The sequence below is a fragment of the Magallana gigas genome, chromosome 2 (assembly GCF_963853765.1).
Source record: "Magallana gigas chromosome 2, xbMagGiga1.1, whole genome shotgun sequence".
NCBI classification, from domain to species: domain Eukaryota; kingdom Metazoa; phylum Mollusca; class Bivalvia; order Ostreida; family Ostreidae; genus Magallana; species Magallana gigas.
In genome coordinates, this window is record NC_088854.1 from 19,674,436 (window position 1) to 19,701,001 (window position 26,566).

The 26,566-nt window shown below is 33.5% G+C and overlaps 2 protein-coding genes across 3 annotated transcripts in view; both read right to left on the reverse strand.

The window, feature by feature from the left end:
• Window positions 1-26,566, reverse strand: part of LOC105337235 (G-protein-signaling modulator 2) — a 34,993-nt gene that overhangs the window by 1,692 nt on the left and 6,735 nt on the right. For both annotated transcript variants that reach the window (XM_011441869.4, XM_066075426.1), the window contains exons 3-14: window positions 18,120-18,340; window positions 14,497-14,632; window positions 13,929-14,071; window positions 10,364-10,487; window positions 8,616-8,731; window positions 8,250-8,514; window positions 7,962-8,041; window positions 7,778-7,806; window positions 1,323-1,390; window positions 1,010-1,099; window positions 482-635; window positions 180-358 (exon numbers count right to left, since the gene is read on the reverse strand). In XM_011441869.4, coding sequence (XP_011440171.3) covers window positions 180-358; window positions 482-635; window positions 1,010-1,099; window positions 1,323-1,390; window positions 7,778-7,806; window positions 7,962-8,041; window positions 8,250-8,514; window positions 8,616-8,731; window positions 10,364-10,487; window positions 13,929-14,071; window positions 14,497-14,632; window positions 18,120-18,340 — 1,605 coding nt within the window. The remainder of the gene's footprint in view (window positions 1-179; window positions 359-481; window positions 636-1,009; window positions 1,100-1,322; window positions 1,391-7,777; window positions 7,807-7,961; window positions 8,042-8,249; window positions 8,515-8,615; window positions 8,732-10,363; window positions 10,488-13,928; window positions 14,072-14,496; window positions 14,633-18,119; window positions 18,341-26,566) is intronic.
• Window positions 2,250-7,555, reverse strand: LOC117689325 (uncharacterized). Its single transcript, XM_066074321.1, has 2 exons — window positions 7,484-7,555; window positions 2,250-6,729 (listed from the first exon to the last, which is right to left on the reverse strand). The coding sequence occupies exons 1-2, from the start codon at window positions 7,553-7,555 to the stop codon at window positions 2,308-2,310; spliced, it is 4,494 nt and encodes a 1,497-aa protein (XP_065930393.1). The 3' UTR covers window positions 2,250-2,307.

Below are 26,566 nucleotides of genomic sequence, written 5' to 3' on the forward strand. Positions count from 1 at the left end.
TGTAATTTCTAAAATATATCACGTATTAACTCTGTTTTTATGAATGCTTTACATTAAAAATTCTTCATGGATTTAATTTCGTTGATTAATATTTCCAACAAAAATAACAAAATTAAATTAAATGAATATTTCTGCTTCTACAGTAATCTATAAGTATACTTTAAAGTAGTTAATTGTACCTGACAACGCATCAGCATTTCAAAGAAGGCATCATCAGGCTCTTCTGTTGGCTGGTTGTGGAGATACTGAGTGATGACCTCCTGGGAGTTGAGACCTGGATACCGCGGAAGTTCTGCTCGTTGATCATTCATCCGTGAACTCTGTATACCTGCCACCATGTCCAGAAACTCTTCACTTCCTGACAGAGATAAATCAATCACATTTTAATGTGGTACTCTGAACTCAACTGAATTTAAACAAATTCATTTACCCATGGTAAATAACCTCATTATCGTTAAAAATGTCAGCGAGTCAGCTATACCTGTTTCTTTAAGTGAATTTTCTGTGCTCTCAAGTTTTGGTTCAGATTGAGCTGTGGGTTTGAATGAACACCTCTGATCATCAATTCTACGACTCTGAAACTTGCTTAACAAGTCAAAGAATGAATCCTCACTCATTTCTTCTTGTGTCATTTGCTGCAGAGACAAAAAAGCTGTATGATATGTCTGACTGAAGTAGAAAGCAAATACCCGTAAGCCAAATCTGGACCCGTTTAATAAATGAACGCATTTAAATAGCAGAATTGAATAGACAGCTGCTAAAGCAAAGATATTTTTGGCTCTTTTCATTAGAAACACTATTGTTTACAAAGGTAAAAATAAACATATGAAAGCATTCACCAGATTGAAATACCTTTGAGTGCAATCTATAGGAAATTAACTAATACAAATGCCTTACCGAAGCATGGTAAAAATTAAATATGGAAAGATAAATTTTCACCAAAATTTAGCGGCAGAACTGAAGCTCTGTTGAAAATTGGATAGATGGACTGTAGAGCAACATATCTTACTTTGTCTTTCTTTTCTCTGTCTACTTCTACTGCTACACTGGCAGATTTCATGAATTTGTTCATCTTGGGCCTGGCTCCTCCTGTCTCCCCCTGGGTAAGGAAATTCAACTGTATATTTAAATCTGATGCAAGTCCATTGAGTCAAACAGAATAATGTATAAAGATTATGACAATTTACTATCCTTATCTTTTTGCTTGAAATAATAGATTTGTTTAATTTTAAGAGCATTATCTTAATTTCAATAAAATTTTGTTTGTTGAAAACTTGAAATTGGCATTGTATTCATGTTTTAATAATTCCCTGTTAATTAACCTTTTTGTCTGGAGTAAGTTTCATTAACTCCATATTCTCCATGCTGTGTCTTCTGAACGGTCGCCGACCTTTAAAAGAAATGCTTTCCATGTATCTGTGTAGATCTGATCATCATATATCCCAATATCATCCACCTCAATTTAATTAATGCAGACATACAGTTATCACAATAATTATAGGCTTATAGTCCAGTCATTCTAGCCAAAATATGACCAAACCTCAAACTAATTGCAACAGAATGTTCTTCTAGTTTTCCAAGCTGGTTTAGGTGAACTGTTGAACATAAAAAAAATCGAGAATGTTTGGATGAAGGGAAATTGTTAATTTTGGGTGAAAACCTTGGATATTGATGAAAAAACGCCGAAAACTGGAAATTTGCCGTGACTAAAAAACAAAAATAGCAACGGACTAAATTTTTAAGAAAGTCAATAGATCTTATTATAGTTATGATTTATTTCAACGTTGATGAACTGCAAAGTTCAGGAAATTGAAAATTTTGGGTGAAAACTTTGGATTTTGATGAAAAATCGCCGAAAACTGGAAATTTGTTGTAACTAAAAAAAGAAAATAGCAACGTACATAATTTTTAATCAAGTCAATAGATCTTATAACAATGATAAAAAAAAATAAACTATGATGATTTGTGAAGTATAGGAAGTGATAATTTTGGGTGAAAATGTTAGTATTTTTGATAAAAACTGGGAATTTATGTTTTCTTAATAAAAATTAAATTATATCATGAGTCTTCAAATTAATTTTATATATATGTTAAGTGTTTAGATGAATCAAATAATGACCAATTCGTAAATTCAATAGATCTTATAACAACAATAAAAAACGATTGATCGGTATGATACTTTTTTTTTAAACCAAAATATTTACTTTATATGATAACAAAACCATGGAATTGTTTTACCGAAACCCCTTATTTATGCTTATTATGTTTTTGCGTATTCTACATAAATCTCTAGAAGTTGATTGTCACTTAATCGTCCATGTCAACTGTTTTGCTCGAATTTGTACAACCAGTTCCTTTACATTCGCCACAAGCTACTGAACATTCAAGTCCGTTTTTTCTACAAGTACATCTTTTAGTGTCACAGTTTGTCTTACAATTGCATCGAATAATGTTCAGCAATTTAGAGGGAGCTGCGTCCATTGTACACGTAACTGGAACAAGGTTTCCATTAGCGACTTTCCAACCCCATTCACACGGATTTAGATTGTCCTTGTTCATCCACATTTTCATTTGAAGATAAGCCCTCTGGCTATGAAATGAAGCTGCATTTGATGTTGGCGGCAAAGTATGAATTTGAACGCATGTTTTGTTTGTCAATACTCTTGCAGCAAACTTCCTGTAGCGAAGAACATTCAGTCCTTCATATGGAGCACCATTATATAAAGAGGAAATAATGTTTTCACCAGCAGAAATAACATCATCCTTTGCGTTAGCATTGCATAGTAACTGTGCCTGAGTCTTGAGAAAGTCATGTTCTCCAAATTTCTTTAGGGTCGCTGCCTTACTGACACCGAACATTCTTGAAGTTGTGTCACAACCACTGATAGCATGAACTAAAGGTAACAATGTACATAGCTCCTCACCAAGCAGCAATTTGGTCTTCAAAATATCCCATATTTTAATATGTGTGTTTACTTTTGACACATTGCCGGATTTGAATATCAGCGAATTTGATGTAACGTCCGCATGATGAAGGAGTAGTACCAAAAGATCAGTGTCCTCTCCAAGCAAAACAGTTGGTTTTGTTTTCGCCGATTCGATGGCAGTAAGGGCTATCAATACATCAGCATCGGCATCTGCGTGTTTTGTTTTGATTCCCTTTTCTACCATCTTTGCACTCAAGAGATTAATAAAGTTTTGCTTATTCTCAATGTTTGCTAGAAACATTTCTTTTTTAGATTTGAAAGGAGTTCTATCTGTGAATGAAACTTTTGTGCCTATGATTCCTTTGGTGCGCCGCTGGTGAGTGGCATCTTTAGTATCTGGACCCGAAGCATATCCATCAAATACAACTATAGCTTTACTGTATTTCCGTTCTACGCTGTCAATGTACCTTTGACAAATTTCACCGAAAGAAAGTCCGCTTTGCCAGTGTATACAATGGAGAAGAGAGCCACCATCAATAACATACTGAGTTTCGTCGTTTTCGCTCATTTCAAATGCGCAACAATCGCCCTTTCCCCAAATAGCATCTGCAAGACTAGACTTTTGTGCTGTTCGCATGAGACCATTTGGATCAAACATTGAGCTGGGATGACTACAGAGTTCATAGGTGAATATTTCGGACTGATCTTCATATATGCCATTTGATGCAGCAAGAAAGCGCTGGAAGAGAAGCTGTGAATCAACAATAATGACATCATCATCAACTTTGATAGCCGATTTTGCACTTAAGATAGTGGCCTGTTCTTTCCTTTTAAATGAAAATTCATCTATTTTTTTTCCGTCCATGGACTTCAGTATTTTAATACCTAATTCCTTCGAATTATCAACATTGACAAATTTGTCCGCCGAGACCCCTGTTTCTATGTTTCGCAAACTCGTTTCCTCTACAAAAGGACTTCTGCTAATAAGAAACGATAAAAATGTTTTCAAATCTTGACAGTCTCTAGATCTCCTTGACTCCCCACCTTCTTTATGTTGGTCACTTGTTCCATAATTGACTCCAGTATACTCTTGCAAAGCATTGTTCATTTCCGCGCAGTCTGGCATAGATAAAATCCATTGGGCTCGCTGACCCTCTGACATACCTCTTCCTCGAGTCATACCGCCTGTCGTCTTTAGGCTTCTCATTAAAACCTGTTCTATGACCAAATCAGAAGAAAGACCTGCCCAGAATTTATCACTCCTCCTTATAACATGATGGCCTGATTGTAGAAAAGTTAATACTTCTGGATGGGTTGTTTTCAAGTTGTCCATTTGTTGTAAGTATACCCGTGATGATTTGACATACAGATTGTGTCCCGAAGCTGCTAAATACGGAAGCATGTCCTTGACTGTTTGTAAATGTAGTTCCCAGTTACCAGTCCTTTCAGCTTTGATGAATCTACGGAGAATATCTATCATATCCATATATTGGAACCATAATTGTGAAGTGCGAAAACTTTTGTGTGACTCCCGAAAGTTATCTATCCTAGATTTAATTTGATCTATTAAAACATTGTCGCAAGCTTTTTCGACGGATATGTCCCCTTTCAGTAGTTCATCCAACATCGCATCTGCTTCATGCAACTCATCCAAAAGGTCCTCAGCGTTAATATCGGTATTGTCGGTATTTATGTAATTTGCTGGATTAATATCATTGGTACCAGTCTCATTTTCGATTTCATCTGGAAGTGGTATGCCGTATATGTGTGACAAGATTATTGACGTGAGAGCTGTATCTATCAAAAAATGTGCTCTTACTGCTCGTGCAATAGCCTTTCCGCTAGTCATATGAGTTACTGCATTTGGTGCATACACTGTTTCAAGTAGCTCAGTAATTCCTGATCCTTCCATCAAGTGACCAATGCCGCCTACAAAACTCATTTCTAAATGAAAGCCTCCAAGTCTCAAGATAACTGACTTTAAAGGACTGTTCAATGGTTCATCTTTAATTATGTTCATTGCCTTCCAATAGAGGGGTTGATCAAATGTCAAAATAGGTACACAATGTTGAGCCTTTGCGTGCTTGCCTATGAAGTTAAGTGTTGAATTTATACATGTGAGATCACTAGGATTCATGTCTATCATTGGCAAAAAAACAACAGATGATTTTCCTGGGTAATCACCGTCCATCACTTTGTGCATAATTGCTGACCAACTGGGTCGGTTGCATGTCAAAGGCCAGCATACTTTTGACAGAAGGTCTAACTTCCAGGTTGTATCGATCATATTTGGCTCATAATTCATGGTTGCGAACTCTGCCTGTAACGATTGTTTAGATTGTATTTTATAATATTCTATGTTAATTTTTGCTAGGTCAGAGATTTCCTTTAGTGTGGGAGACAGCCTAGGGACAGCTTTGTCAAGTCTGAATCCCGGAGTGACAGCTGCAATCATGCCCATACCATGAAATGTTCCATGACCATCTAAAGTTCTAAGATTATGGTCTACGTTATCAGCTATGTACTGAACGAAAGTGCCATTCCCAAACTGTGTGTTGGTTCTGTCATGAGCAGCAGCAGCAGCATTAAGTTCAAATCGTTGAACCTCTGTGTAGGAAGAAGCGAAACCAAGAGTGTTCAAAGTGTCCAATAAAAATCTTGATCCAAAGTGATGGTGCATTTGTACACTGAGGGCAATTTGTAGCGGTGCAATAAGTGTTCTTGGTCGGGAAGCCTGAATAATAGCTTGACCAACAGATGCAACTTTAACAGAAAAGTCGTTTTGGCTAAATAATGCACGTAGTAATGTTTGTAACGAATCTGGGACAAATATAATGTTTTGCTCTGAGGTTATATCAACAGAAGACGGATACACAGCTTTTGAATCTTTAAGACTCATGATATCAGCTTTTATTAATTTAGCTGCTGTTTCTATCATCGATAGCTTTTCCTCTTCTGGACTCTTAGATGATGGTCTTCTGTAAAATTCGTTCAGTATAGATGATGCTGTTCTCCTGAATGTGACTATATTCGGCTTTCCGTTTACTTCCGTGATGATGATATCGGATCCAAAATAAGTTTGCAGTCTCTTTTTCATGTGCACCACACTATACGCCTTATCTCCACAAATGTCTTCCATAGCCTGAACAAGATCGCTTACGGATGCAAGTTCGTCTTGTGTTTCTTCTAATTGTCTAACTATTTGCAGGAAAGCTTTCTCTGATGAATCTTCTTTTGGTCGTCCTGGTGTCGTTCGTTTGACCTCTTTGTTTGCTTGCTTCGAGACGGGGATTTGCTTACCAGTTCTAAAATTAACACTACATGTTTGGTGGTATATTGCGTCTGCCGCGTGCAAATCTGATGGTGCAATGTTGAGCCTCCTCAAAACGATTTCGGACCATTCATCATTTCTTTCTTTGCAGATGTTTCTAAGGGTGTTAGAAAAATCTGTTGTCCTGACAGGAAACACGTCGATTCCCCTTTTGCTCTCTGAAAATTTTGCAAAATATCCACAAAATAAACAGTTCTTCTGGAACTCAAAATCAGGAGTAGAAGATCGTAAGTCACGAGTTGGCTCGGTTATCGATACATCCTTTTCTCGCATGTCCTTCTTGATTGATTTAGCATTAATGTAATCACGTCGACATTTCTGATGAACTTTTTGTCCTGGAGTTGTGACGATTGTATCATTTCTGGTTTGGCTGGTCCTATTAACTGTGTTACATCCTTTTTCTCTTAGTTGTGTTATTTCTTCACCATTTTTTAGAGACACCCGACAAAAAACACAAGCATCCATCATTACCTAAAAAAAAGAAGATCAAACTGTTAAGATGAGATTCAATTATTTTGATTTTGCTTTCATATTATTTTTATCATATAAGATTTGTTTTGAATACAATATTAAAAAAGGTGTATATGTTGACTTATAACCAATAAGTTATTCCGATGTATTATCTGTTCTCAATTGAATTGTAAAATGGTATTTTTGTTGAATATTAATTTCCCTCTGTTAGTTGATTAATAAATATTCATTTTTTATCATTTTATTTTTTTTGAAATTGTCTCATTCTGTCCTCCCTATTTTTTTTTTTATTTCATCCTAGCCCCCATACTAACATGAAAAAATAAATGGTAGCTCTATAACACAATTTGTCTGCATCGATTTTGTATTTGATTATCGGTAGAACTTCATTTTTCCATGAATTAAATTTGGTTACATTGTAACCTTTTTGGCACTATCGACGTTCCATAGTTTTTTTTTTCGTCAGCAACTCCTTGCAATAAGAATAAAATTCCCTTTTTACGGGACTATTTAATGTATGTAATATATATACTGTAGTCCAAATATAAAAAACAGAGCTGTTTTGTATGTGATTTCTGGTTTTAGAAACCTCGGCAAACCGAAATGAGCTCATTTCTGCCGAGTACTACATTTTGACGTTTCCCGTGTATCTACGCCTTTTAAAAACATCCAAAATACCTTGCATGGTAGCGTTAACTCTTAAGAATGTTAAATACGTATAAAACTTTTATATATAAATTTTATATTAACTTACCAGAATGAAAAGGATGGAACCTAGATGCGTCGTCTGCAGTTGACCATTACGAGTTGTCTCCCATATTGTCATTCTTAATCTACGGGCGCCATATCGTTCCATAATATTTGAAGTAAAATCTAGATTTTTTTGGGGCCAAAATTGACGACTTTCCCCTATTTCGATTTTTCTCGATTTTTGATATGTTTTTTATACGTTATATTTCTCACGAATTCCACAAAAAACATTTCTGTTGCAATTAGTTTGAGGTATAACCATAGAATGACTGGACTATTAAGCATGATTATAACTTACTTATTCCAACATCACTCTCGTCCAGGTGTCTGTAAATTAATAAATTAAAGTAAAATGTATAAATTCTTTAAATTAATTTATCGGAAAAAGACTTTAATATCTAGGTGTGTGATTTTGATTTTTGGTAATCTAGAATAGTTCTTTTGAGAATAGGGGTTGTTTTATACCTGTTTTAACTACTTACTGATTTCCATTGATTCCAAGCACCTGTTTGAGATCAGCTAGATTCATTTGAGCTGTCAGCTGCCCTGTCTCATCCCCTATCTTTAAACGGAGTAATTTTAATCAGAAAACATATACACATGTAGGTACATGTACACTAGACATGTGAATATAAAGCTTCAATTGTAAAACATGTTGCACTATAAAATCACACCGAAATAATTTTTTTTCTCCTCTTGTGTACCCATGCTGAATTTAGTAAGAAAATCGTACAAAAATGCTCCAAAAAATTATTAATTCTACTGCATACCTCTTTGGAGATTTGTAGATGTTGATTAGCAAACTGCATGGCATCTTCATGATTCCCAAGAGCTGTGTGGGCGTTGCCCAGACTCCAACAAGCCCGGCCCTCTCCCACACGGTCACTGAGCTCCTGGGCAATCTGTAAGTGTCTCATGTGATATTCAATGGCTTTTTCATAGTCCCTGAGAAGTGTATAGGTGTTCCCTAGACTGTAGCAAGCCTGGGCCTCTAAGGCTTTGTCACCGAGAAGCTTGGCTATCTGTAGAGTTTTCCTGTACAAAACAACAGAAAACTTTAAAATCCAAAAATTATGAGAGAGAGAGAGAGGGAGAGAATGAATCTTTTTAATCACATATATCAAGAAAGGGCTTGCCTGTATTTTTCTGCTGCCACAACAAATTCTCCCAGGAAGATGTGTGCGTTTCCTAAATTACTGTAAGCTCGTCTTTCCGCCTGCTTGTCACCGAATTCTTTTGCTATGGCTAGCCTCTAAAGAAAAGATCAAATTGAAATTATACATCCATTATTTTCTCCATTAAAAAATTCTATTTCTGTACAATGGCTATTGTTCATCAGTGATGAGAGCATTGCTTCCAGTCCAGCAATACTAAAAGTCACCCAGAATAAAGATGATAAAAGACTGATGCAGAAAAATAATTTGATTCCTACTCATATATAATTTTTTCTGTATCCTAAAGCTATATTGTTAGGATTTTTTAAAATCTACAATTCACATTTACAAAAGCATTGAAACAAAACTACTTGCTATAATTATAAATCAATAACAATAGTGCTGTTAACATTTATCAAATGACTCTTTTCATCTGAGATTGGCTTAATTTTTCTAAACAAGCATCAAATGTGAACAAGTATAGACTTCTAATATAAGTAACCATGATGAAGGGGAAAATAAGTTTTAAACTGAGGATAAAGACAACTTCACTAAATAATGTATGAACATACACACAAAAGTAGGATCAATACAACTTTATTACAAAACTCAAACTGTTTATGTCTACAAAAATTATTTCCATTTGTTTCCATTGTAGAGAAATCTACTATGATTCTTGAATAATATATATTGATAGGAGTAAAATTTGTGGTTTTGTGCATAACCATAATGGATAAATTCCCTTGGTGGTTCTGGGATGATATGACACCTGATTTGATTTCAACCAGCCACTAATGTGATACTATACCTCCCGATTGTAAATGGCATGCTGTTTATCATTCATGATTCACTAAACAAAACAAGGATAGAATGTACTCCACTTAAAATGCACTACTTGAGGCTGTTAGTAAATGGACCCCCAGGCAATGCTGCACAGAAATAGAGGAAAGATTACACACTAGATGTGAGACATAGAAATAAATCCTTGTAAGCACATTTTAACCAGACTGGGTTTACACCATAAAGCAATCATTGCATATTACATATCATTTTGTATGGTCAATTACTGACTTGTGTTTAGCAAGGGAGAAGCAGCAGTTTAATATGAAATTTCAATGAAGTCCCATGGGCCATATCATTTGAATGAGTTGTTTGGATTATTTGAATTTCATGCATCAATTTTAGATCTCGCTTTAAATTTAAAAAAAAAAAAAAAAACATCCTTCTCTTCAAATCCTTATAATCCCAAGGTGGCAATTACACTATTTTTAATGATGCCCTATTAATGTATCTTCATATCAAACCAGTGGATTGCCCATTATGCCAAATTCAAATGCCAGAAAAACTAAAAACCTTGGAAATAATGACAATGAGACATTATTATACATCCTTCAATACACAGTGTTAATATACTGGAATTTTATAAAATCTGTGACTTTGACCTTCCCCAATGACCTTGACCTTTTAATAACCCTTATAATACTTCAAGCTCATGTAACCACAAATATACATATATATGCCTCAATAGTTTGTATGTGAAAGGACTCTATAAATTCAACATGACCAAATGTGAATTCAAATTATAAAATCTTTTATCAGAGTTTGTTTTTATGACATTGGATTGCTTGTATCTGATCTTAAAGCAATGTTCTCTTTGAGCTACTGTTTCCTGTTGATGCCAGGCAGGAAGTCCATACACAAATGTTATAATGGGACTGAACTAATCCTACCTCTTCGTGATATCGTATGGCAGCACTGAAGTTTCCAAGGAGATAGTTTGTGTTGCCTAAGTTGCCACAAGCTCGACCCTGGGCGGCTTTATCCCCGATTTCTCGAACAATTAGCAAATTGCCTCTGAAACAAAAACATGTGTCATCCTTATTTGATATATTTTTACTCTTCCTGATTGGTCTTAAAAGTACTGCAAAATCAATGTAAAAATGGCCATAAACTGATATTTATGCCTTGCATCAGTAATACACAGGTGTATTGTTTAATTCCCTGTATAAAAGCATAACTATTGAACCAGACCATAAAAAGAAAAACACTTCATTTTATTTTTAGTAATTCTAGTATTGAGTTTGAATTTAATGGAAAGGATTTCATGTAAAACAGTTGACTGGTCCAAAAATCAATACACAAACTAGAATTCTGACATACAACACGAAAAATCAAACACTACACACGCAACACAAAACTCAAGTTATGATTCCTATAAAGACTTCACAAATACATCATGCATAAGTCTGTTCATTAATGATAAAATTCAGACCCAGTGTCCACAGAGAAAAAGACTAAAATGTGTCAAGTATAATACCATTACAACAAAGTTAAGATACTTTCACAATTTTCAGGAAGTGTCTTGTAGTTCTTGCTAACAAAAATAAATTATTTACAAAGTTCTCTCTGTCTGCATCTCTCTGTCTGTCTCTCTCTGTCTGTCTGTCTGTCTGTCTCTCTCTCTGTCTCTCATCTAATTCAATCTTCAAAGATGTATGAAAGAAACCATAAATAACTGAGAAATCTAACATTATGTTTTGTCTAAATCCTTTTTAATATATTCTATCTAAAAACCTGTCATTCAAATTCATTTTTTTTCTTCTTATAAATCAATTTAAATTTTCTATAGCTACAATGCACTGATTACAGAACAAACAATATAGTTTCTAATAAAGCCTAAAGATAACATGTCAAACTTTACTGATTAATGTCATTGATAATTAAGAAATTTGAAATATTGTATCGACTGATTCAACCATGATACAGATAGCACAGGGAAACACATGGTAATGAAATGATCCTAATTTCCTTTACAAGATATTTAACTTTGATATTTCCTAATTTTGCTAAATTCCCACTAATATCTAATTTTAGACAGATATTTTCCATACTGGTACTGTACCAGTTATCGGCTAAGACCAGTTATCGGCTAAACTGAGAGTTCGGGTTGATAGCACGCGACAATCCAAGATTTTTTAATTCAGTCGTCTTTTTCGAATAAAGAAAAGTAAGTTTGCTTAAAACTTTCCTGAATATGTTGTAAACATGAGCTTAAACGATCATTGTTTACCGCTGATTTTACATCTTTGCACTTTCAGCAGTGGGGGAAGTGACGTAATACGTTAAAAATAGAATATAACTTCTTTGTGGTACGTTAATATATCCCTTCTTTGATTTGACATATAAATTCAATACAGTTAACATGTATAAACAAAAGGAATTCACGAATTTCCGAGAGATTCGTAGTGCAATTGAACGCCTGATTGCACAATTATGTATTGAATAGTATACGATTTGGTGTATTACCGTATGGTAATAAACGAATTATTTTATGAGTTTTGTTTACAATGTATCATGACCCCGAATTCTTTAGTCTGACCTCATAAGGGGCATACTTCAAACTACATTTAGCAGAGTATAAAATCAACATGAACACGGACTTTTACTATGTTATTATCACGAAGCCGATAACTGGTACAGTAAATCGTAAAAACTCGGCAATTTCGGGGCGTGCTTAAAAGCACAAAACAAGATGTTTTGTGTTCTAAATAATGATATAAAATGACAGATTGATAAATAAGGAGTTCACTTTTTAAAGTATGTCAGGTTTTATCCAAAAAAATCAAGATATAAGGAATTACGAAAAGAAAACGTTAAATTTTAGCCGATAACTGGTACAGTGCCAGTAGTACACACAAATCTATTGATGTAAGAAGAGGACAACTGCAGTTCTAAAACTTTGGACATAAAACACAGCATTATCATCTTACAATTTTACATGAACCAAAGATAAATCAAAGGCCTGAAGAGCCTAAGAGTCGACTCGCTGTGAACATGTTGTCAATATTTTGATGTATTTGTTTTTATTTCATTGTTAGTAATACATAAAAAAAATTTCTGTCTTTTGATAATAAATTAAACATAGGTGAACAAAGATTACAGGGCTCATTGTGGCAGACATCACCTTTATGAGACCAGCTTTATCATATTAAATTATATGATAATATTTAGATATCCTATTTATTTAAAAAAATTATCTTTAACGATTCATGATTTTTTTTTTATCTTTGATATTTTGTAGCCAGTGATAATAAGATACTTCTATACTTAATTCATGATTATTTCAAATTCTGCATGTTGAAAGCAGAAAAGGGTCAATAAATGTCTGATTCCTGAATCATCATATCGTGTCAGTACTTTGATTCAACACGGTCTGTTGACATTTCAATGATAGACTGGCAATGCCTGCCAGACTGGCAATGCATAATATTGTAGGATAGAGACAAAGGACCAGTATATTTCAATAAAAAAAAAAAAAGAGCTATTTGCATTATATCGCACATTATCAATTCACGTTTGTGCTCAAAATCCACTCCAAGAGATCCGATGACAGCAAGGGTCTTCTCGCTTCGCGAGCTGGGTTTTTCTAAAAATAGATTTTACGCTTAATATGGAACAAGGTTTTCCGCGTGTAAGTTGTCGAATTCATGGGTGGCGATTGAACAAAAACTACTTTGATTTGTTTTCGTATTTAAATATCAAGAAAAACTTAAAAAATATATGTGTAAAAAAAGAAAAGATTGTTTAACCATTTTCAAATTGGCAATCACGCAAATAAAAGAGGTTAATGCATGCACTATAATCATTAGCGCATGAATAATGTAGTGCAAAATTTTCGCAGAAACAGCTATGATAACAAGGACTCGCTCGCTTCGCGAGCCGACTCAAAAAGGAATAAATATTTTACAGAAATTGGACTGAGTTTGATAAATTATGACACAAATACCCATTTGTATAAGATAAGTTAAAATGATCTTATTTGTTCTGTTGATTACAGTAAATTATGTTTCTTTTTAAACTACCGGTACATCTTTTGAAGATAATTACAAAATCCATACATTTACTTTGACTAATTGGAATGCTCATAATTTCACATCTACCAGCATAATATGTAATAAAACCATTTGTCTGTCTATTTTGATGAACAAATCTTATTATCAACCATCAGCTATCCAATCAGATATTTCAAATGATATCAAAACTACATGTACAGACATAATTATTTATCCATAAGAATTTTTCAAATATCATGTCTGACATGTGTCAGAAAGATAGAAATCAAGAGGTTTATAAGACAACCCAATATTTGTACTCTTATGCACTGACCGATTCTAGAAAACACTAGCTTCCTCATTTTAGGTCAAATATTTTGGTTTCTTTGCTTATTTTGATGATTTATAGCTGTCATTAATTTTGTGGAACACAGCAGGAGGGGCAGTAAATTGGAATGCTTACTCATAAAATTCTGCTGCCTTTTGGAGAGAGTCCTTGACCTCTGGTGGGAATTCCCCTGGGTCCTGGTCGCCACACCTCCCTGTGTGTTTACCTTTGGCGTGATGCACATTGCCCAGGTTGTATAAAGCTCTGGCCTCTCCTACCTGTAACACAAGGATAAATGCAGCCAGTAGAACACAATATCATTAAATGAAAGATCCTTTTTAAAAAAAAAAAAAAAAAAGCAAATTATTCACTGTCACAAGCAAGAATGGTATACCAATTAGAGATGTAACCATTCCAGATGTAGGTGGATATCATCAGAAGTACTGCTCTAAATAAGCTCTAAAAATGATAATGATTATTCTTTGCTACTGCACTAAACTTGACTTGTGCTTTCATATGTGGAACACAAATTGTTATTTTTGAAAAGACATTAATACTACTGATGAACTAAAAATGCAAGTGGTATTGTATCTAAATCCATTTTGTGTGCTTGGAATGATGCAATCAAACCAATATTTACAAGATATCTTCAACACTGTAGTATGCAGCTTGTCTGGGTTATTAGCTGCTATTTCTAGCCTACCTTATCCTCCAGTTCCCTAGATATCTCCAAATGTCGGTTACAACAAGCAATGGCTTCATCAAATTTGCCCAGAACTTTGAGAGTGTTTCCTAGATTTCCACTGGCTTTGGCTTCACCGACTTTATCTCCGAGAGTTCTGTAAACACAAATTGTCTATAAGATTGTAAGCAGCCCATGAATATCATTAAAGCTCCATTAGTAAAATCACACAGACTAAATACTAGGATCATATGTTAACAAATACAAGAACAATTTGCTGAGAATTACATCATGATGTGCAGTTTTCTTAGCAGTCAATTAAATTGTATAAAACATCTTTCAGATGAAAAATGCCTCAACAATTTAATGGAACATTCTTTCCAAACAACAAAATAATCGAGCCTCATTTGAAAGGGGTATCCAGCTCAACATCTTGTATGTGTCAGAAACATGTATGCAAGCATGGCTCAAGTGACAAACACAGAACCAAGATGGGTTAACTACATACAATGTACCAGTACTTCATTTTGATAATGATACGTGCATTAAATTGACTGTAAATGTCAGAATTGTAAATCTCTTCAAGGCATTCTCAATCCCACTGAGAAATGGTCAATAAGATAATTAAAGTATCACCAAAAATTTGTTGCATATAATTTGTTTCATGTATACACCTTATAAGTACCGGTACATATGTACTGGTAAACCAAATTTTATTAGCGACAACTTTATTTCCCAACTTACCAAAGATAAGGTTATTTGTGGCAACTTATTTTCATGATTAAAATGAGACTATTTGTTATAATAAACTACAAAAGACATGAGGAGAAATGATTCATGTCAAGAGATATTCTCCATGATGATGCTCTAGTAAACATAGCAAAAATGTCTCGCTTGTGAATAAAAGTTGGTTTACAGTAATCACTTGGCATTAATTTCTGTACTTTAGATCCTTGTATATTTTTATCAGGAATTTAGGGCTGTCACCCAAAGACTTTTCACTGATATACAGAGGGTTCCGCTTAATCTGATAGTCTGTTTGTCAGGCAAAAATTATCAGATTAACCGATTATTAGATAAACCAATTTAGCGTTTTTGTGGTATTTAATTTTGGTATAGAATAAAATACAACTTGTTTCAATACATAATTTATCAACAAACAGATATAATCTGTTTCTCAATAGTTTATAATGAAATAATTTACCTTGCATTAGCAATGAAATAGCATTTTAGTCGTTATTTTGTTTTTAAATGCTCAAAAGAAAATGTTTCCCTTCTTCACTATTCATTACGATGGTTTAAGAGTGGCGGCCATTTTAACAGGAAGTGATAAGGGCTAACTGTCTAAACATTCCCTCTTTTCACCTGGACAATTTATTTTAATTCTTTTTCTGGTATAGTAGAATGCTCTTAAATAATTAATTATGCATGATAACAAATTATTTGAATTTTATTCATTAAGATTTCTACCCCGATGTAAAATTGAGAGTAATCAGAATTTCCTCGATGTCACATGTTCCCAAGCACTTTTGATTCAGAAATTACATGTTTAAATAATGCTTAATGGTGCAAGCCTAGCATGAAATTAACACAGGCAATTAGTAAATGAAAAAACAGTAAAATGTGTACACAGGTAAGGTCAGTCCTGTGTGCGGTCATCCGGAACAACTATCGATGTCGGTAGCTTTCATCTTACGAAGAAGTGAGCCACCCGTGTGTGTTGAAGTGAAACTAATGCCCTGTAAAGAGTTACTGTGTACACAAAAGGGGTGTCAACTAATAAAACAAAGGAATAGAGGTGTTAGATGATGGGCTGAACTATCGATGTCGGTATCTTTCATCTACCGACCAGCTGACCATCTGTGTGCGTTGAGCTGTGACTAATCCCCTGAAGCACCGTTATTTGCAAGTTTTAGGCACGTGCCAAGCTGTTTACACAGTGAGAGGTAATACACGAGGTGTGGACATGGTGGAAGAGATGTGAAAACGTTGATATTTGATCGGCCGACAGAAATCGTATCAGATTAAGCGAAAATGACATTTTTTTCAATCAGATTATCAGTAGAAATTACAAAGGCTTATATAGCAAATGGATCGGTGTTTTGATTTTATATCAGATTAACCGAAATATCACATTAACCGCGATCAGATTAAGTGGAACCCTCTGTACTTGGAACTGGTATGTTGGTCTTTATATATAGACATATAAATTACAAATGCAAACAGAAATTTTGAGAATTCTTGAATACATCTTTTCAACCATACAAATGGGTTAGCTAGACTATCCCCCAAGATCAACTACATTGATTTATTTCCCACTGAGTTATTTCCATGTTTGACTACCATATTTTTTTTATTAATTTCTGACTCTCAAGAAGACATTTTTTTCACTGGATGTTGAGTCAGCAAGAATATTTAAACAAAAACAATTGATTTTATCAAACATTATAATAGCCTTTATTCTTACACATTCATGATTTCAAAGTTATTCTGCTCAGTATGAGATGGTTGAAATGTTCAAAATCAATATGGATTTTACATTTCCTGGCAACTCTAAGCTTGTGAAGTATTCCATCCAAGCCATTCATCACAAATAAAAACCAATGAAAGATGTAGTGGCACATATTTTTCTTTTTACACTGCAAACATGATCAATCAAATGAGAGGGGTTTTTTCCCCTTTAAAAATACTTTTTACAAAGATAAACTATACACACAACAGCAATAAACAATAGAAGTTATACATGTAATTTACCACAAATTGTGGTGTCATTAATATTCATTTCACTGAATTTTTATGGATTTGAAATGAAGTTGATCCATGAAATTCATTGTTCACTGAAGTGAAATTTCTTATAAAATATTGTTTTGAATGTTTCTACATATCCCTGAAACTTTTATATTTATTTAATTCACAAAAATTCATGCCTACAAAGATAAATGAATTCACTGATTAATTTTTTTTTTTTTTTTACCCTTTTCTGTACAGAATACATAGTACATGTATATATGGCATTATACCCATACAAATGCAGTGGTATTGAAAACATCAAATATCCTTAATATTCAAAATGAATATGTTTTACAATGGCAATGGTGGTTTATCTGAATTTACATATGGTGAAAAGTCTTTTCGCAGCTAACATTAAAATGATCTTATTTTTTCTTTTGATTACAGGTAAATTATGTTTTTTATTAAACTACATCTTTTGAAGATATAAATTACAAAATACATACATTTACTTTGACTAATTGGAATACTTAAATTTCACATCTACCAGCATAATATGTAATAAAACCATTTGTCTGTCTAATTTGATGAACAAATCTTATAATGAACCATTAGCTATGCAATCAGATATTTCAAAGGATATTTAAACTACAGACATAATTATTTATATATAAGAATTTTTCCATTTTTCATGTCTGACATGTGTCAGAAAGATAGAGATCCAGAGGCTTATATTATACCCATACAAATGCAGTGGTATTGAAAACATAAAGTATCCTTGATACCTTGATATCCTTACCCAAATACATACAATGCACCATCTACACTTAATTTCTGCCCTTAGTTTTGTTTCTGATACACCATACATTAACATATAAAACTCATCATGTATCTGAGGACCAATCCAAACTTACCGTGCTAGAGACAAATCTAGTTTGTGGTACTCCAAAGCTTTCCCATATTCCTGAAGATAGAAGTAGGCATTCCCGAGTTGACTGTATATGGCACTCAGGGTTTTAAGGTCGTCTGTCCCAGACTGTACCGCCGCCTCAAAGAACTGGACACCTGTTCTACAGTCTCCCGCCTTACACTGCCTCTCCCCTTCCAAAGCAAGCTCCATACACGAACAGTCCATCTACAACAAAATGCAAGGTAAAGAAATTGGCAATCATTATCAAAATCATTCATCATCATTTACTCACTGTAGTCCTTTGGGGAAAAAAAAGAGTTTTTAAATTCATACTAAATGCAATAACATTGATGCATTCTGAAAACTTATTCTCTAAATACTTCTGGAATGTTTGGAAAGACAAAATATTCAGTACAATCATATAAATAAAACTCTTATTTCTCTTTACAGAAAGGTGATTGTATATATTGGTGCCATCGAGCCCAACCAACTCTCCATCCATTTCATTTGTCAGTTCAACATCATCTACAGTTTCAGAGTATTCTACAATGTACGACATGACATCCCTCACTCCCCAAATATTGTTACGGACATCCAAAATGTCACATCAGCCTCCTCTTGGGGGACTAGCTGATGCACGAGTTAGAGCATTTTGCTATCCTAATAATTTATAGGATATCTATGCGTAACATTTGACAGGGATGGCCCAACCCCCTTCCTATCCAAGTTTTATGCAAGGTGCACAGACTCGTAATAGCAACCTCCTTGCTAGTTACCTATGTTTGGAGGAGCCTCAGTACAGTTCTAGAGGCAGACACTTATATATTATTAATTGTTTTATTGTTGCATTCTCAATAGTCATTTACACCAGGTATGTATGGCAAAGACATGCATTGTTACTTTTTCAAACTCTGGAGTGACCTCAATTTACCAACTACGGTAACAGACTTCTGAAGAAAATTCTCCAGAGTTCTGGCAAAAAAGACAACTTTCCTCTAGTAATCCTCATTATTAAGTTATTAATAACTTCTTTCCATTTACTGGTGTAAAAACAATTTCCAAAAGAGCCATTCAGAGACTCCGAAATGATAGTAATAATGCTTATCTTCAGAAAACAAAGAGATTAAGTAATTTAGTAATTTCCAGAAAAGAATTGGTGCATTTAGCAATCTTTCATCTTTGGAGAGAGAGAGTATTGAATAACCCGTGAGGGAAAAATAAATCATTCATTTCCCAGTCATAACTATATATATAGAAATACTGGTAATATAACCATCATATAACACTTAATTCAATGAACATATACCTGACAAGACTATCAATGATTTCATACATATACACATCATGAAAGAATGGCATTTAAAAGAGAGTAATTATTTCTTTATTTGTAAATCTACAGTCTTGACTTGAAAAAATCTATGAAATCCTAAATCTGGTCTTGATATTCAGCTATACTTTTGATTGAAGCTGCAATCAAGGTCTACAGACTGTTTTCTGACTCAAAATGTAAATCATTTGAAAAATTCACAATAGAAGGTACGAGCAAAAACTGCCTTTGATAGAGGAATACCACAAATCTTCGGTTAATACAAAAAAAAATTTCCGAATTGATTATTCAGAGAAGAATTGCTGCACGTAGCTGCCGTATTCTCATTCTTCATGATTTGGACCCAGAGACAATCTCAGTGCAGATTAAGTCAAAGACCATTTTATAGCAGGGAACAGCTTTTTCGTATCAATTGACGTCATATGAAGAGGACTTATGGGTCCTTAGTCCACATTTGCTATCAAGTCTCATCTCGTTTAAGTCTGCACTAGAGGGATAATTTTGGAGACAATTTCCCAGATGGCACATAATGGATTTCATAAATCATGTATTATAGAAATTCATTAGACTATTTAGGTAAGTACTAAGCTGCATAGCATATAGATGATGACATATCGCTTTACCTTATATTGTAATTAGTACATTCCAAGAGCCTAAATCATATCAAACTTGGATAAATATTGATTGAAACTTTTTAGGGGGATGTTTAATGTCCTACACATGATTTCCCAGCAGCATTATGTCAAAACTTCAAGATTATAAATTGAATTTAAAAAGATTTAGATGAAAAGAAAAAAAAAAACTATGAAAAAACTGCAAAATTAAGATGATTTAAATATATAACTCCACCCCATGCTCATAAGAACCACACTGGATACAAAACACTACCATATACCATAATTCTTCTTATTTTTAATAGTGCCCTAAGATCCCTATAAATAAAGAAAAACATTTTGTTGATGGGACTTACTTTTGTGGTTTGTAAAACAATTCAGCGAACTGAATAAAGAAAATACTATAACAACTCTGTACTGCAGGTTCATAAAAAAATGTTGTATGAATTTTATGAATTGGAAGTAAAGTGGGCAAGCTCCAAACCTGGGTTAATTCATGTAAGGATTTAATCCAAATTAGTCTAATTACAACTAATGTGTCACAGAATTAACTGAGTGGGCAAATTTACAAATGTGTCAGATTGAGTTTGATACAAAGTCCTCTCCCTATTGACTCTTAAATCCCCTTTACATCCCTGGCCTTGTTGACACTGCTGTTCGGTTAGAACATGGTACAATTAGGACTACCAAATCAATACCCATAATAGTCCTCAATTAATCATCTACAGCACTCAGTGATATAACAAGACATCTCTATCACTGTCTGCTGTAAATAAAAACACAATTTACAATGGATAATTGCACAGAATGCCCCACTTGTAGAAGAATTCATTTTCCTCAGAAGTCCACTCTGAGTTTAACCTCGAACCATTAAAATAAACCCAACACCCAAACAAACAAAAGTCTGATAAAAAATAAAACTGCTGTTATTAATGGTTACAAAGTCCTGGTACTGAAGTAGAAATGACATTAAAAACTAGTACTAGTCAGACACAATCGCATAATTGTTCTGTCTTGTGTATATTATACTATTGCTTTTATTGCCCACGACTAAGAGGAAACAAGTTGAAAGAACTTGCTGTGTACCATAACACTGATAGACACCAAAAATATGTGTTCAAACCATATTGCTTTATCTAAATTATATAACAGGACTTGACATTTATCTTTAGAAAATATCTGATTTATTTAAGGAATAAGGAATCATTTTTTGATATTATGAAGGGATCAAAGCCCAAAGGGCTTTATGATAGATCTGATAGATCTGATCACACCCGACTGTATTTGATCGCTTCAAAGAATGGTTCCTTATTACTTATATTCATAAACTTGGTAATTTTCAGCAATTGTTTATTTAAATATTAAACTAAATAATTGACTTTTTATTTTATTTTGATTTCATATACCGGTAATTATATGCAAACCCAGCTTTTGCCAAACAGTGCTTCATTTGCATCACTGATGAAATGTATTGAGCTATACGAAGTGGCTCTACTCCTTAAATTTGCACCAGTTAGTGTTATCATAGACAAAGACACTGGAAAATGTAAATATTTAACAGTAAAATATGATGAGAAAATAAAAAATCAATGTTTTTTTTCTTAAATATTTCTATCAGTAAATGAGAATTCTTGAAATATTGATTTAAAACATTAGGAAAAGTGATATGGCAACATTGAAGGGTAGTGAAGCCAATGTCATAGGGAAGGTCAAGGTGTAAAAACAAACTATGACACACACAATCTAATGCTCTCATCATTAAGCATCTTTGCCCAAAGTTGATTAAAAAACTGTTATAGTTTCTTTGACACTGAACTACATGAAAAATAATTGAGGAAAATGTGAGGTCAATGTTATAAGAATTGTCATGGTGATGGACCTAGCTGAATTGCTCTCACAATTATGTATTTCTGTATGGAGGTTAAAATTGATAAAATAGAATCATGAGCTTCATGAGTTGTTAAATTTCTGCTAAATAACATAATAATAATAAATAATAATAATTGCAAGTTTTTATATAGCGCTTTTAAATTGCAATGCATTTCTCAAAGCGCTTTTACAATTATTACCCCAGCAGACCTTAAAGCATTCCAGAGCCTTCTCAGTGCGGCAGCCGTTAAGGCGCTCAGACACTCACATTCTGACAATATCTTTCACTGTCTATAGCCAGGTACCCATTTTACACTTGGGTGGAGTGAGGAAATACATGTAAAGTGTCTTTCCCAAGGACACAATGTCGACCTGCCGCGGCCAGAATTCGAACCCACAACCTTTCGGTCATGAGTCCTGCACCTTAACCACTCGGTTACCGACGCCACAATATGTCTCTAATGAACCAGAAAATCTACATTCAGATAAGATTATAATCAGTTTATAAACTTTACAGTACTATGTGGATATATGTAAATACAAAATTTCAAATTAAACAAAAATAGAAAAATAGCAATTCAAGATTTTAGTTATTAAGTATATCAATAATAACATCACATGACCTTACGGTGAATAACACACCTGGAAAAAGTCACTCAAATTAACAGGAATATTTTTGATAATGAAAGATATAATGATAAATAAACTGTACAAATGTCAAATAAGTGAAAAATTTGCAGTTTGGGGATAAAAAATGAATACCAGTATCTAAAATAATTATTCCAGTAGGTAACAAGAAAAGCCCCTGCGGGATTCAAACTCGGGATGTACGGAACAAAAGTCCGACACTTTATCCACCCAGCTATGGAGTAAGTTACATGTTTCAGTCCATAAAATCCTTTTAATAAAACGAAATGTCGTTTCGATCAGCGGTCAGCCATTTTGTGATGATGTGTTATTCCACCTTAATAAGGTTTTACATGTTATATACAACTCTGCAAAGTGGCTTGACCCTTATCCTTTGACTTCATGACCTTTATGTCAGTAGAAGTTTTGGTTGTTTTTTTTAATTATAATTAAAATAATAAAAAAAAATCTAATAAATTACAATCATTTCAATTTTAATTTTTTAAAGTTCTATGCGTCTTCCAAATCAAACTCTTTGTAAAAATTTGTATGAGTATGATACATGTAAATATGTTCTGAATCAATCCAAACAATTCGGGCGAAACCAACCAGATACTTTTTACTTTCACTTTCATGACACATACCCTTTGTAATTTTTTGGGGAAACTTGGTTTGTATGAACAATTATTTGATATACTTTGATTGCAAAAAATTTGGATTTAGGAGACTCGAGGTATTAATCAGAACTTGAGATAAAGTGATCCACTGACGTGCAATAGGCCCACTTTTTTCAAAGTGCATAAAAATTAGGATACTGGTAATTTTTTCAAAACCCACATGTAATTTATTAGGCTTGCTAGAAAATGGATATTGTCAATCTTGGTTGCTCAAAAATGTTTGCAATTCACCTGAATCATATTAGTTCATTATTATTAGACACTTCTTAATACCAGTACAACAGTAAATCAACTTCAAGATTTCTGATTCGATTTACTGAAAGTAATTATTCTGCATCCATGGCGATACTCTCCACATTCTACAGCAAAATTCAATAACTTGTCAAATTTCACCAATATGATTGATAAGAACTAAACCACAAGGAAAGATGGGGATCAAAATGTCTGCTTCATTTTCTAATATTAACAGTGCTCATAAAAATTTCTCCTTTTCAGCCATGAAGAACCATATCCCAATACTTAATGGAAAAAAATGTTAAGGTATGGATATTTTTTTTCAAAAATATTCCTACCCGTATATAGGGATGACTGACCATACTTGCCATGTGCATGCTATTTAACCTTGATTTTAGTATCATCTTATTATTGATCAGTTTATACTGTTTTTATCTTGAAACTACATGTAAATACACTATACCTACCCAAATAATTCTAAAACTTAAAATATATGTACTTGTATACAGTTAAAAAAAAATAAAGGAAAATCATCTTTTTGAAAAACATTACAGTTGAACTTCGATATCTTGAACACTGATATCTCGAATACAATGAATATGTCGAAGTGATTTGTAACTCCCAACCACTTATTTTTAAGTATTTTACCATCGATATCTCGAATAATCGGATATTATTAAGTTTTTAAACAGTCCCATTTAGTTCGAGATAACGAAGTTTGACTGTATTTTATGCTTTTGAATTAAAACGATATCTAAATACAGATCAAGTTGAATGCATCAATCACCCTTACACTGTGTCAAATTCAGATTCAACTCAGTATCAGTATATTAGGAAAATTTTGCTTATTATCTGATTGAAAAAGGTCCTGCCATCTGACCAAAATCAAAGAGGTTCACAGCTCTGACAAAGATTTCATAACAAAAATAATCAACAATTGTCCTCTTTTACAGCAAACTCCCTCGAAAAATAAGGCTAACAGCAAAGCCATTCTCTGATCACAGTTAACCATACATAAGATTATAAAGAAAAAAATTATTTCCATACATTAAATTGATTTTGAATTGCAGAGTTTTTAAAATGCTGTTTTACATCTACAAGATAGTCATTTCCCATTACCTGTACTGGTTTGTATTCTAGACCGAGATAGAAAAAAACAAAACATGGTTTGCTTCATTTAAAAATTGATTTTGGTTCATCATAGGCAACTCATATCCATAATACCAGGTAACTTTTCATTAAAATCTCCATAAGGAAATGAATTAGGTATGTCTTACAATATCATATGCATCATTAAATTGAACTGAGTCATATGAGAAACACTCAAATCAATTTTCATCACAAACAAGAATAAATCAGTTTATTAAACTAGTAGCCTTCCTTCCAAAATAGGCAAAAATAAAAATTTTTAAAAATAGAATACACAAGTGAAAAGCTGTCAATGTAACAGCAAACCGGGTTTTCTTTTGTGTGAAATGTATCCATAATCCATGAAAACCCTGAATTGAAAACACTACCTACCATATCCAGTGAAATGGAGTACCCTATATGCAATATAAGTTTAAAAGCTGGAATTTTTTTCATAAATTATCAGAAATCAAAATCCTAGCAACATGCACACCTCTGATATATGTGAAATTGATCTGCAAACGAACAACTAGCTATCTTGAAAACTGTAATAAGAGTTATCCGTACAATAAGGGTACCCTATATGCAATATTTTGCCAAAAAATGACTAAGTTCAAAAGCTGGTATGTTTTTCATAAATTATAAGACATCAAAATCCTAGCAATATGCACACCTCAGATATATGTACAATTGATCTGCAAAAGAACAACTTCCTTTCTTGAAAACTGTAGGAGGAGTTATCTGTACAATGAGGGTACCCTTTGTGGCAACCGCCCGCCATTTTCACCATTTCAATAACCAGATTTTTCTGTTGGAAAACCCGGTTAAAAACAGCATTATTTTACTAGGTATTATGATTTCATTTATCAATACTTGTAATATTTTATAATTCACAAATTTATATATGTCACTTTATAACATTTATCATTAAAACCTTGTTCTATCAATGTCTTCATAGCCTGTTCTTATAGAATGTTTTTGTCAGCAAAGTCATTTTGTGTCATAAGTTGTCTCTATGTCAACAATAAATAAACAAATCCTGGACCCACTTTATATGTTAAAGCACCCAAAGTCCTAGATCCGTGACAATGATTCCAATGGGATTGTGTATTGGCTGCCATTAATCTTCATACTTTATTATGGTCTATGTAATGGATTGATTTGCAGATGGACAATGCAGAGCTATTGTTTGTACATCAAAGTCATACAGCCGTCAACTCAATTACTATCTCCAGCCACTGTCGACAACAGCCCTGCTCTCAGTCAGTATATCCTGATGCTAGTGGCCACATTCCCAATTTCTACTGTCTTATTCTTGAAGAAATCAGGATAAATTCTTATTTTCTCATTTTTGGAAACTGTTATTAACATTTTTGTTTCATTGTTAACTGACAGTTTATAAAAGGAAAATATTTCTCCATGTAGCTGCTTTAAACAAAGACTTTTCACTGCATAAAAAATAGCCAGATTGTTAACTCCTCGTTTACAGGAAAATATTTTTAATACCGGTAATATTTTTAAAATGTTTTTTAAATGAAATTCCTTTGTGAAAAGAGAGTTTATTGAAACTAAATATCACAGGCATTTAGTGATTAGAATTGAACACTGAAAAATTGGGTGAGAGCCTGCTGAGGATTGTAACAGGAAGGTGACATCTTGTTCCCCTTCATGTATGTACTTATCCTAGACCCGATAATTGCTTCATCAAAATCTTCTTTGATCAGACAGTGCATCTGTGGTTTATTATTTAATATAAAGGGCTATGTAAAAGAATTCCAATGTCCGAAAAAACTTATATTCACATACTTATCTAACCAAAATGCCTACATAATGTAATTACACAGCTGTTTCGGTAATTCAATCTACATACCGCCTACTCTACAGAGCACATCATTTTGATAATTCATTGGGCAACCTATTCATTGATAACAACAAACAAGGTACCATTAATGAAAGGGCCCACTCACTTGATACT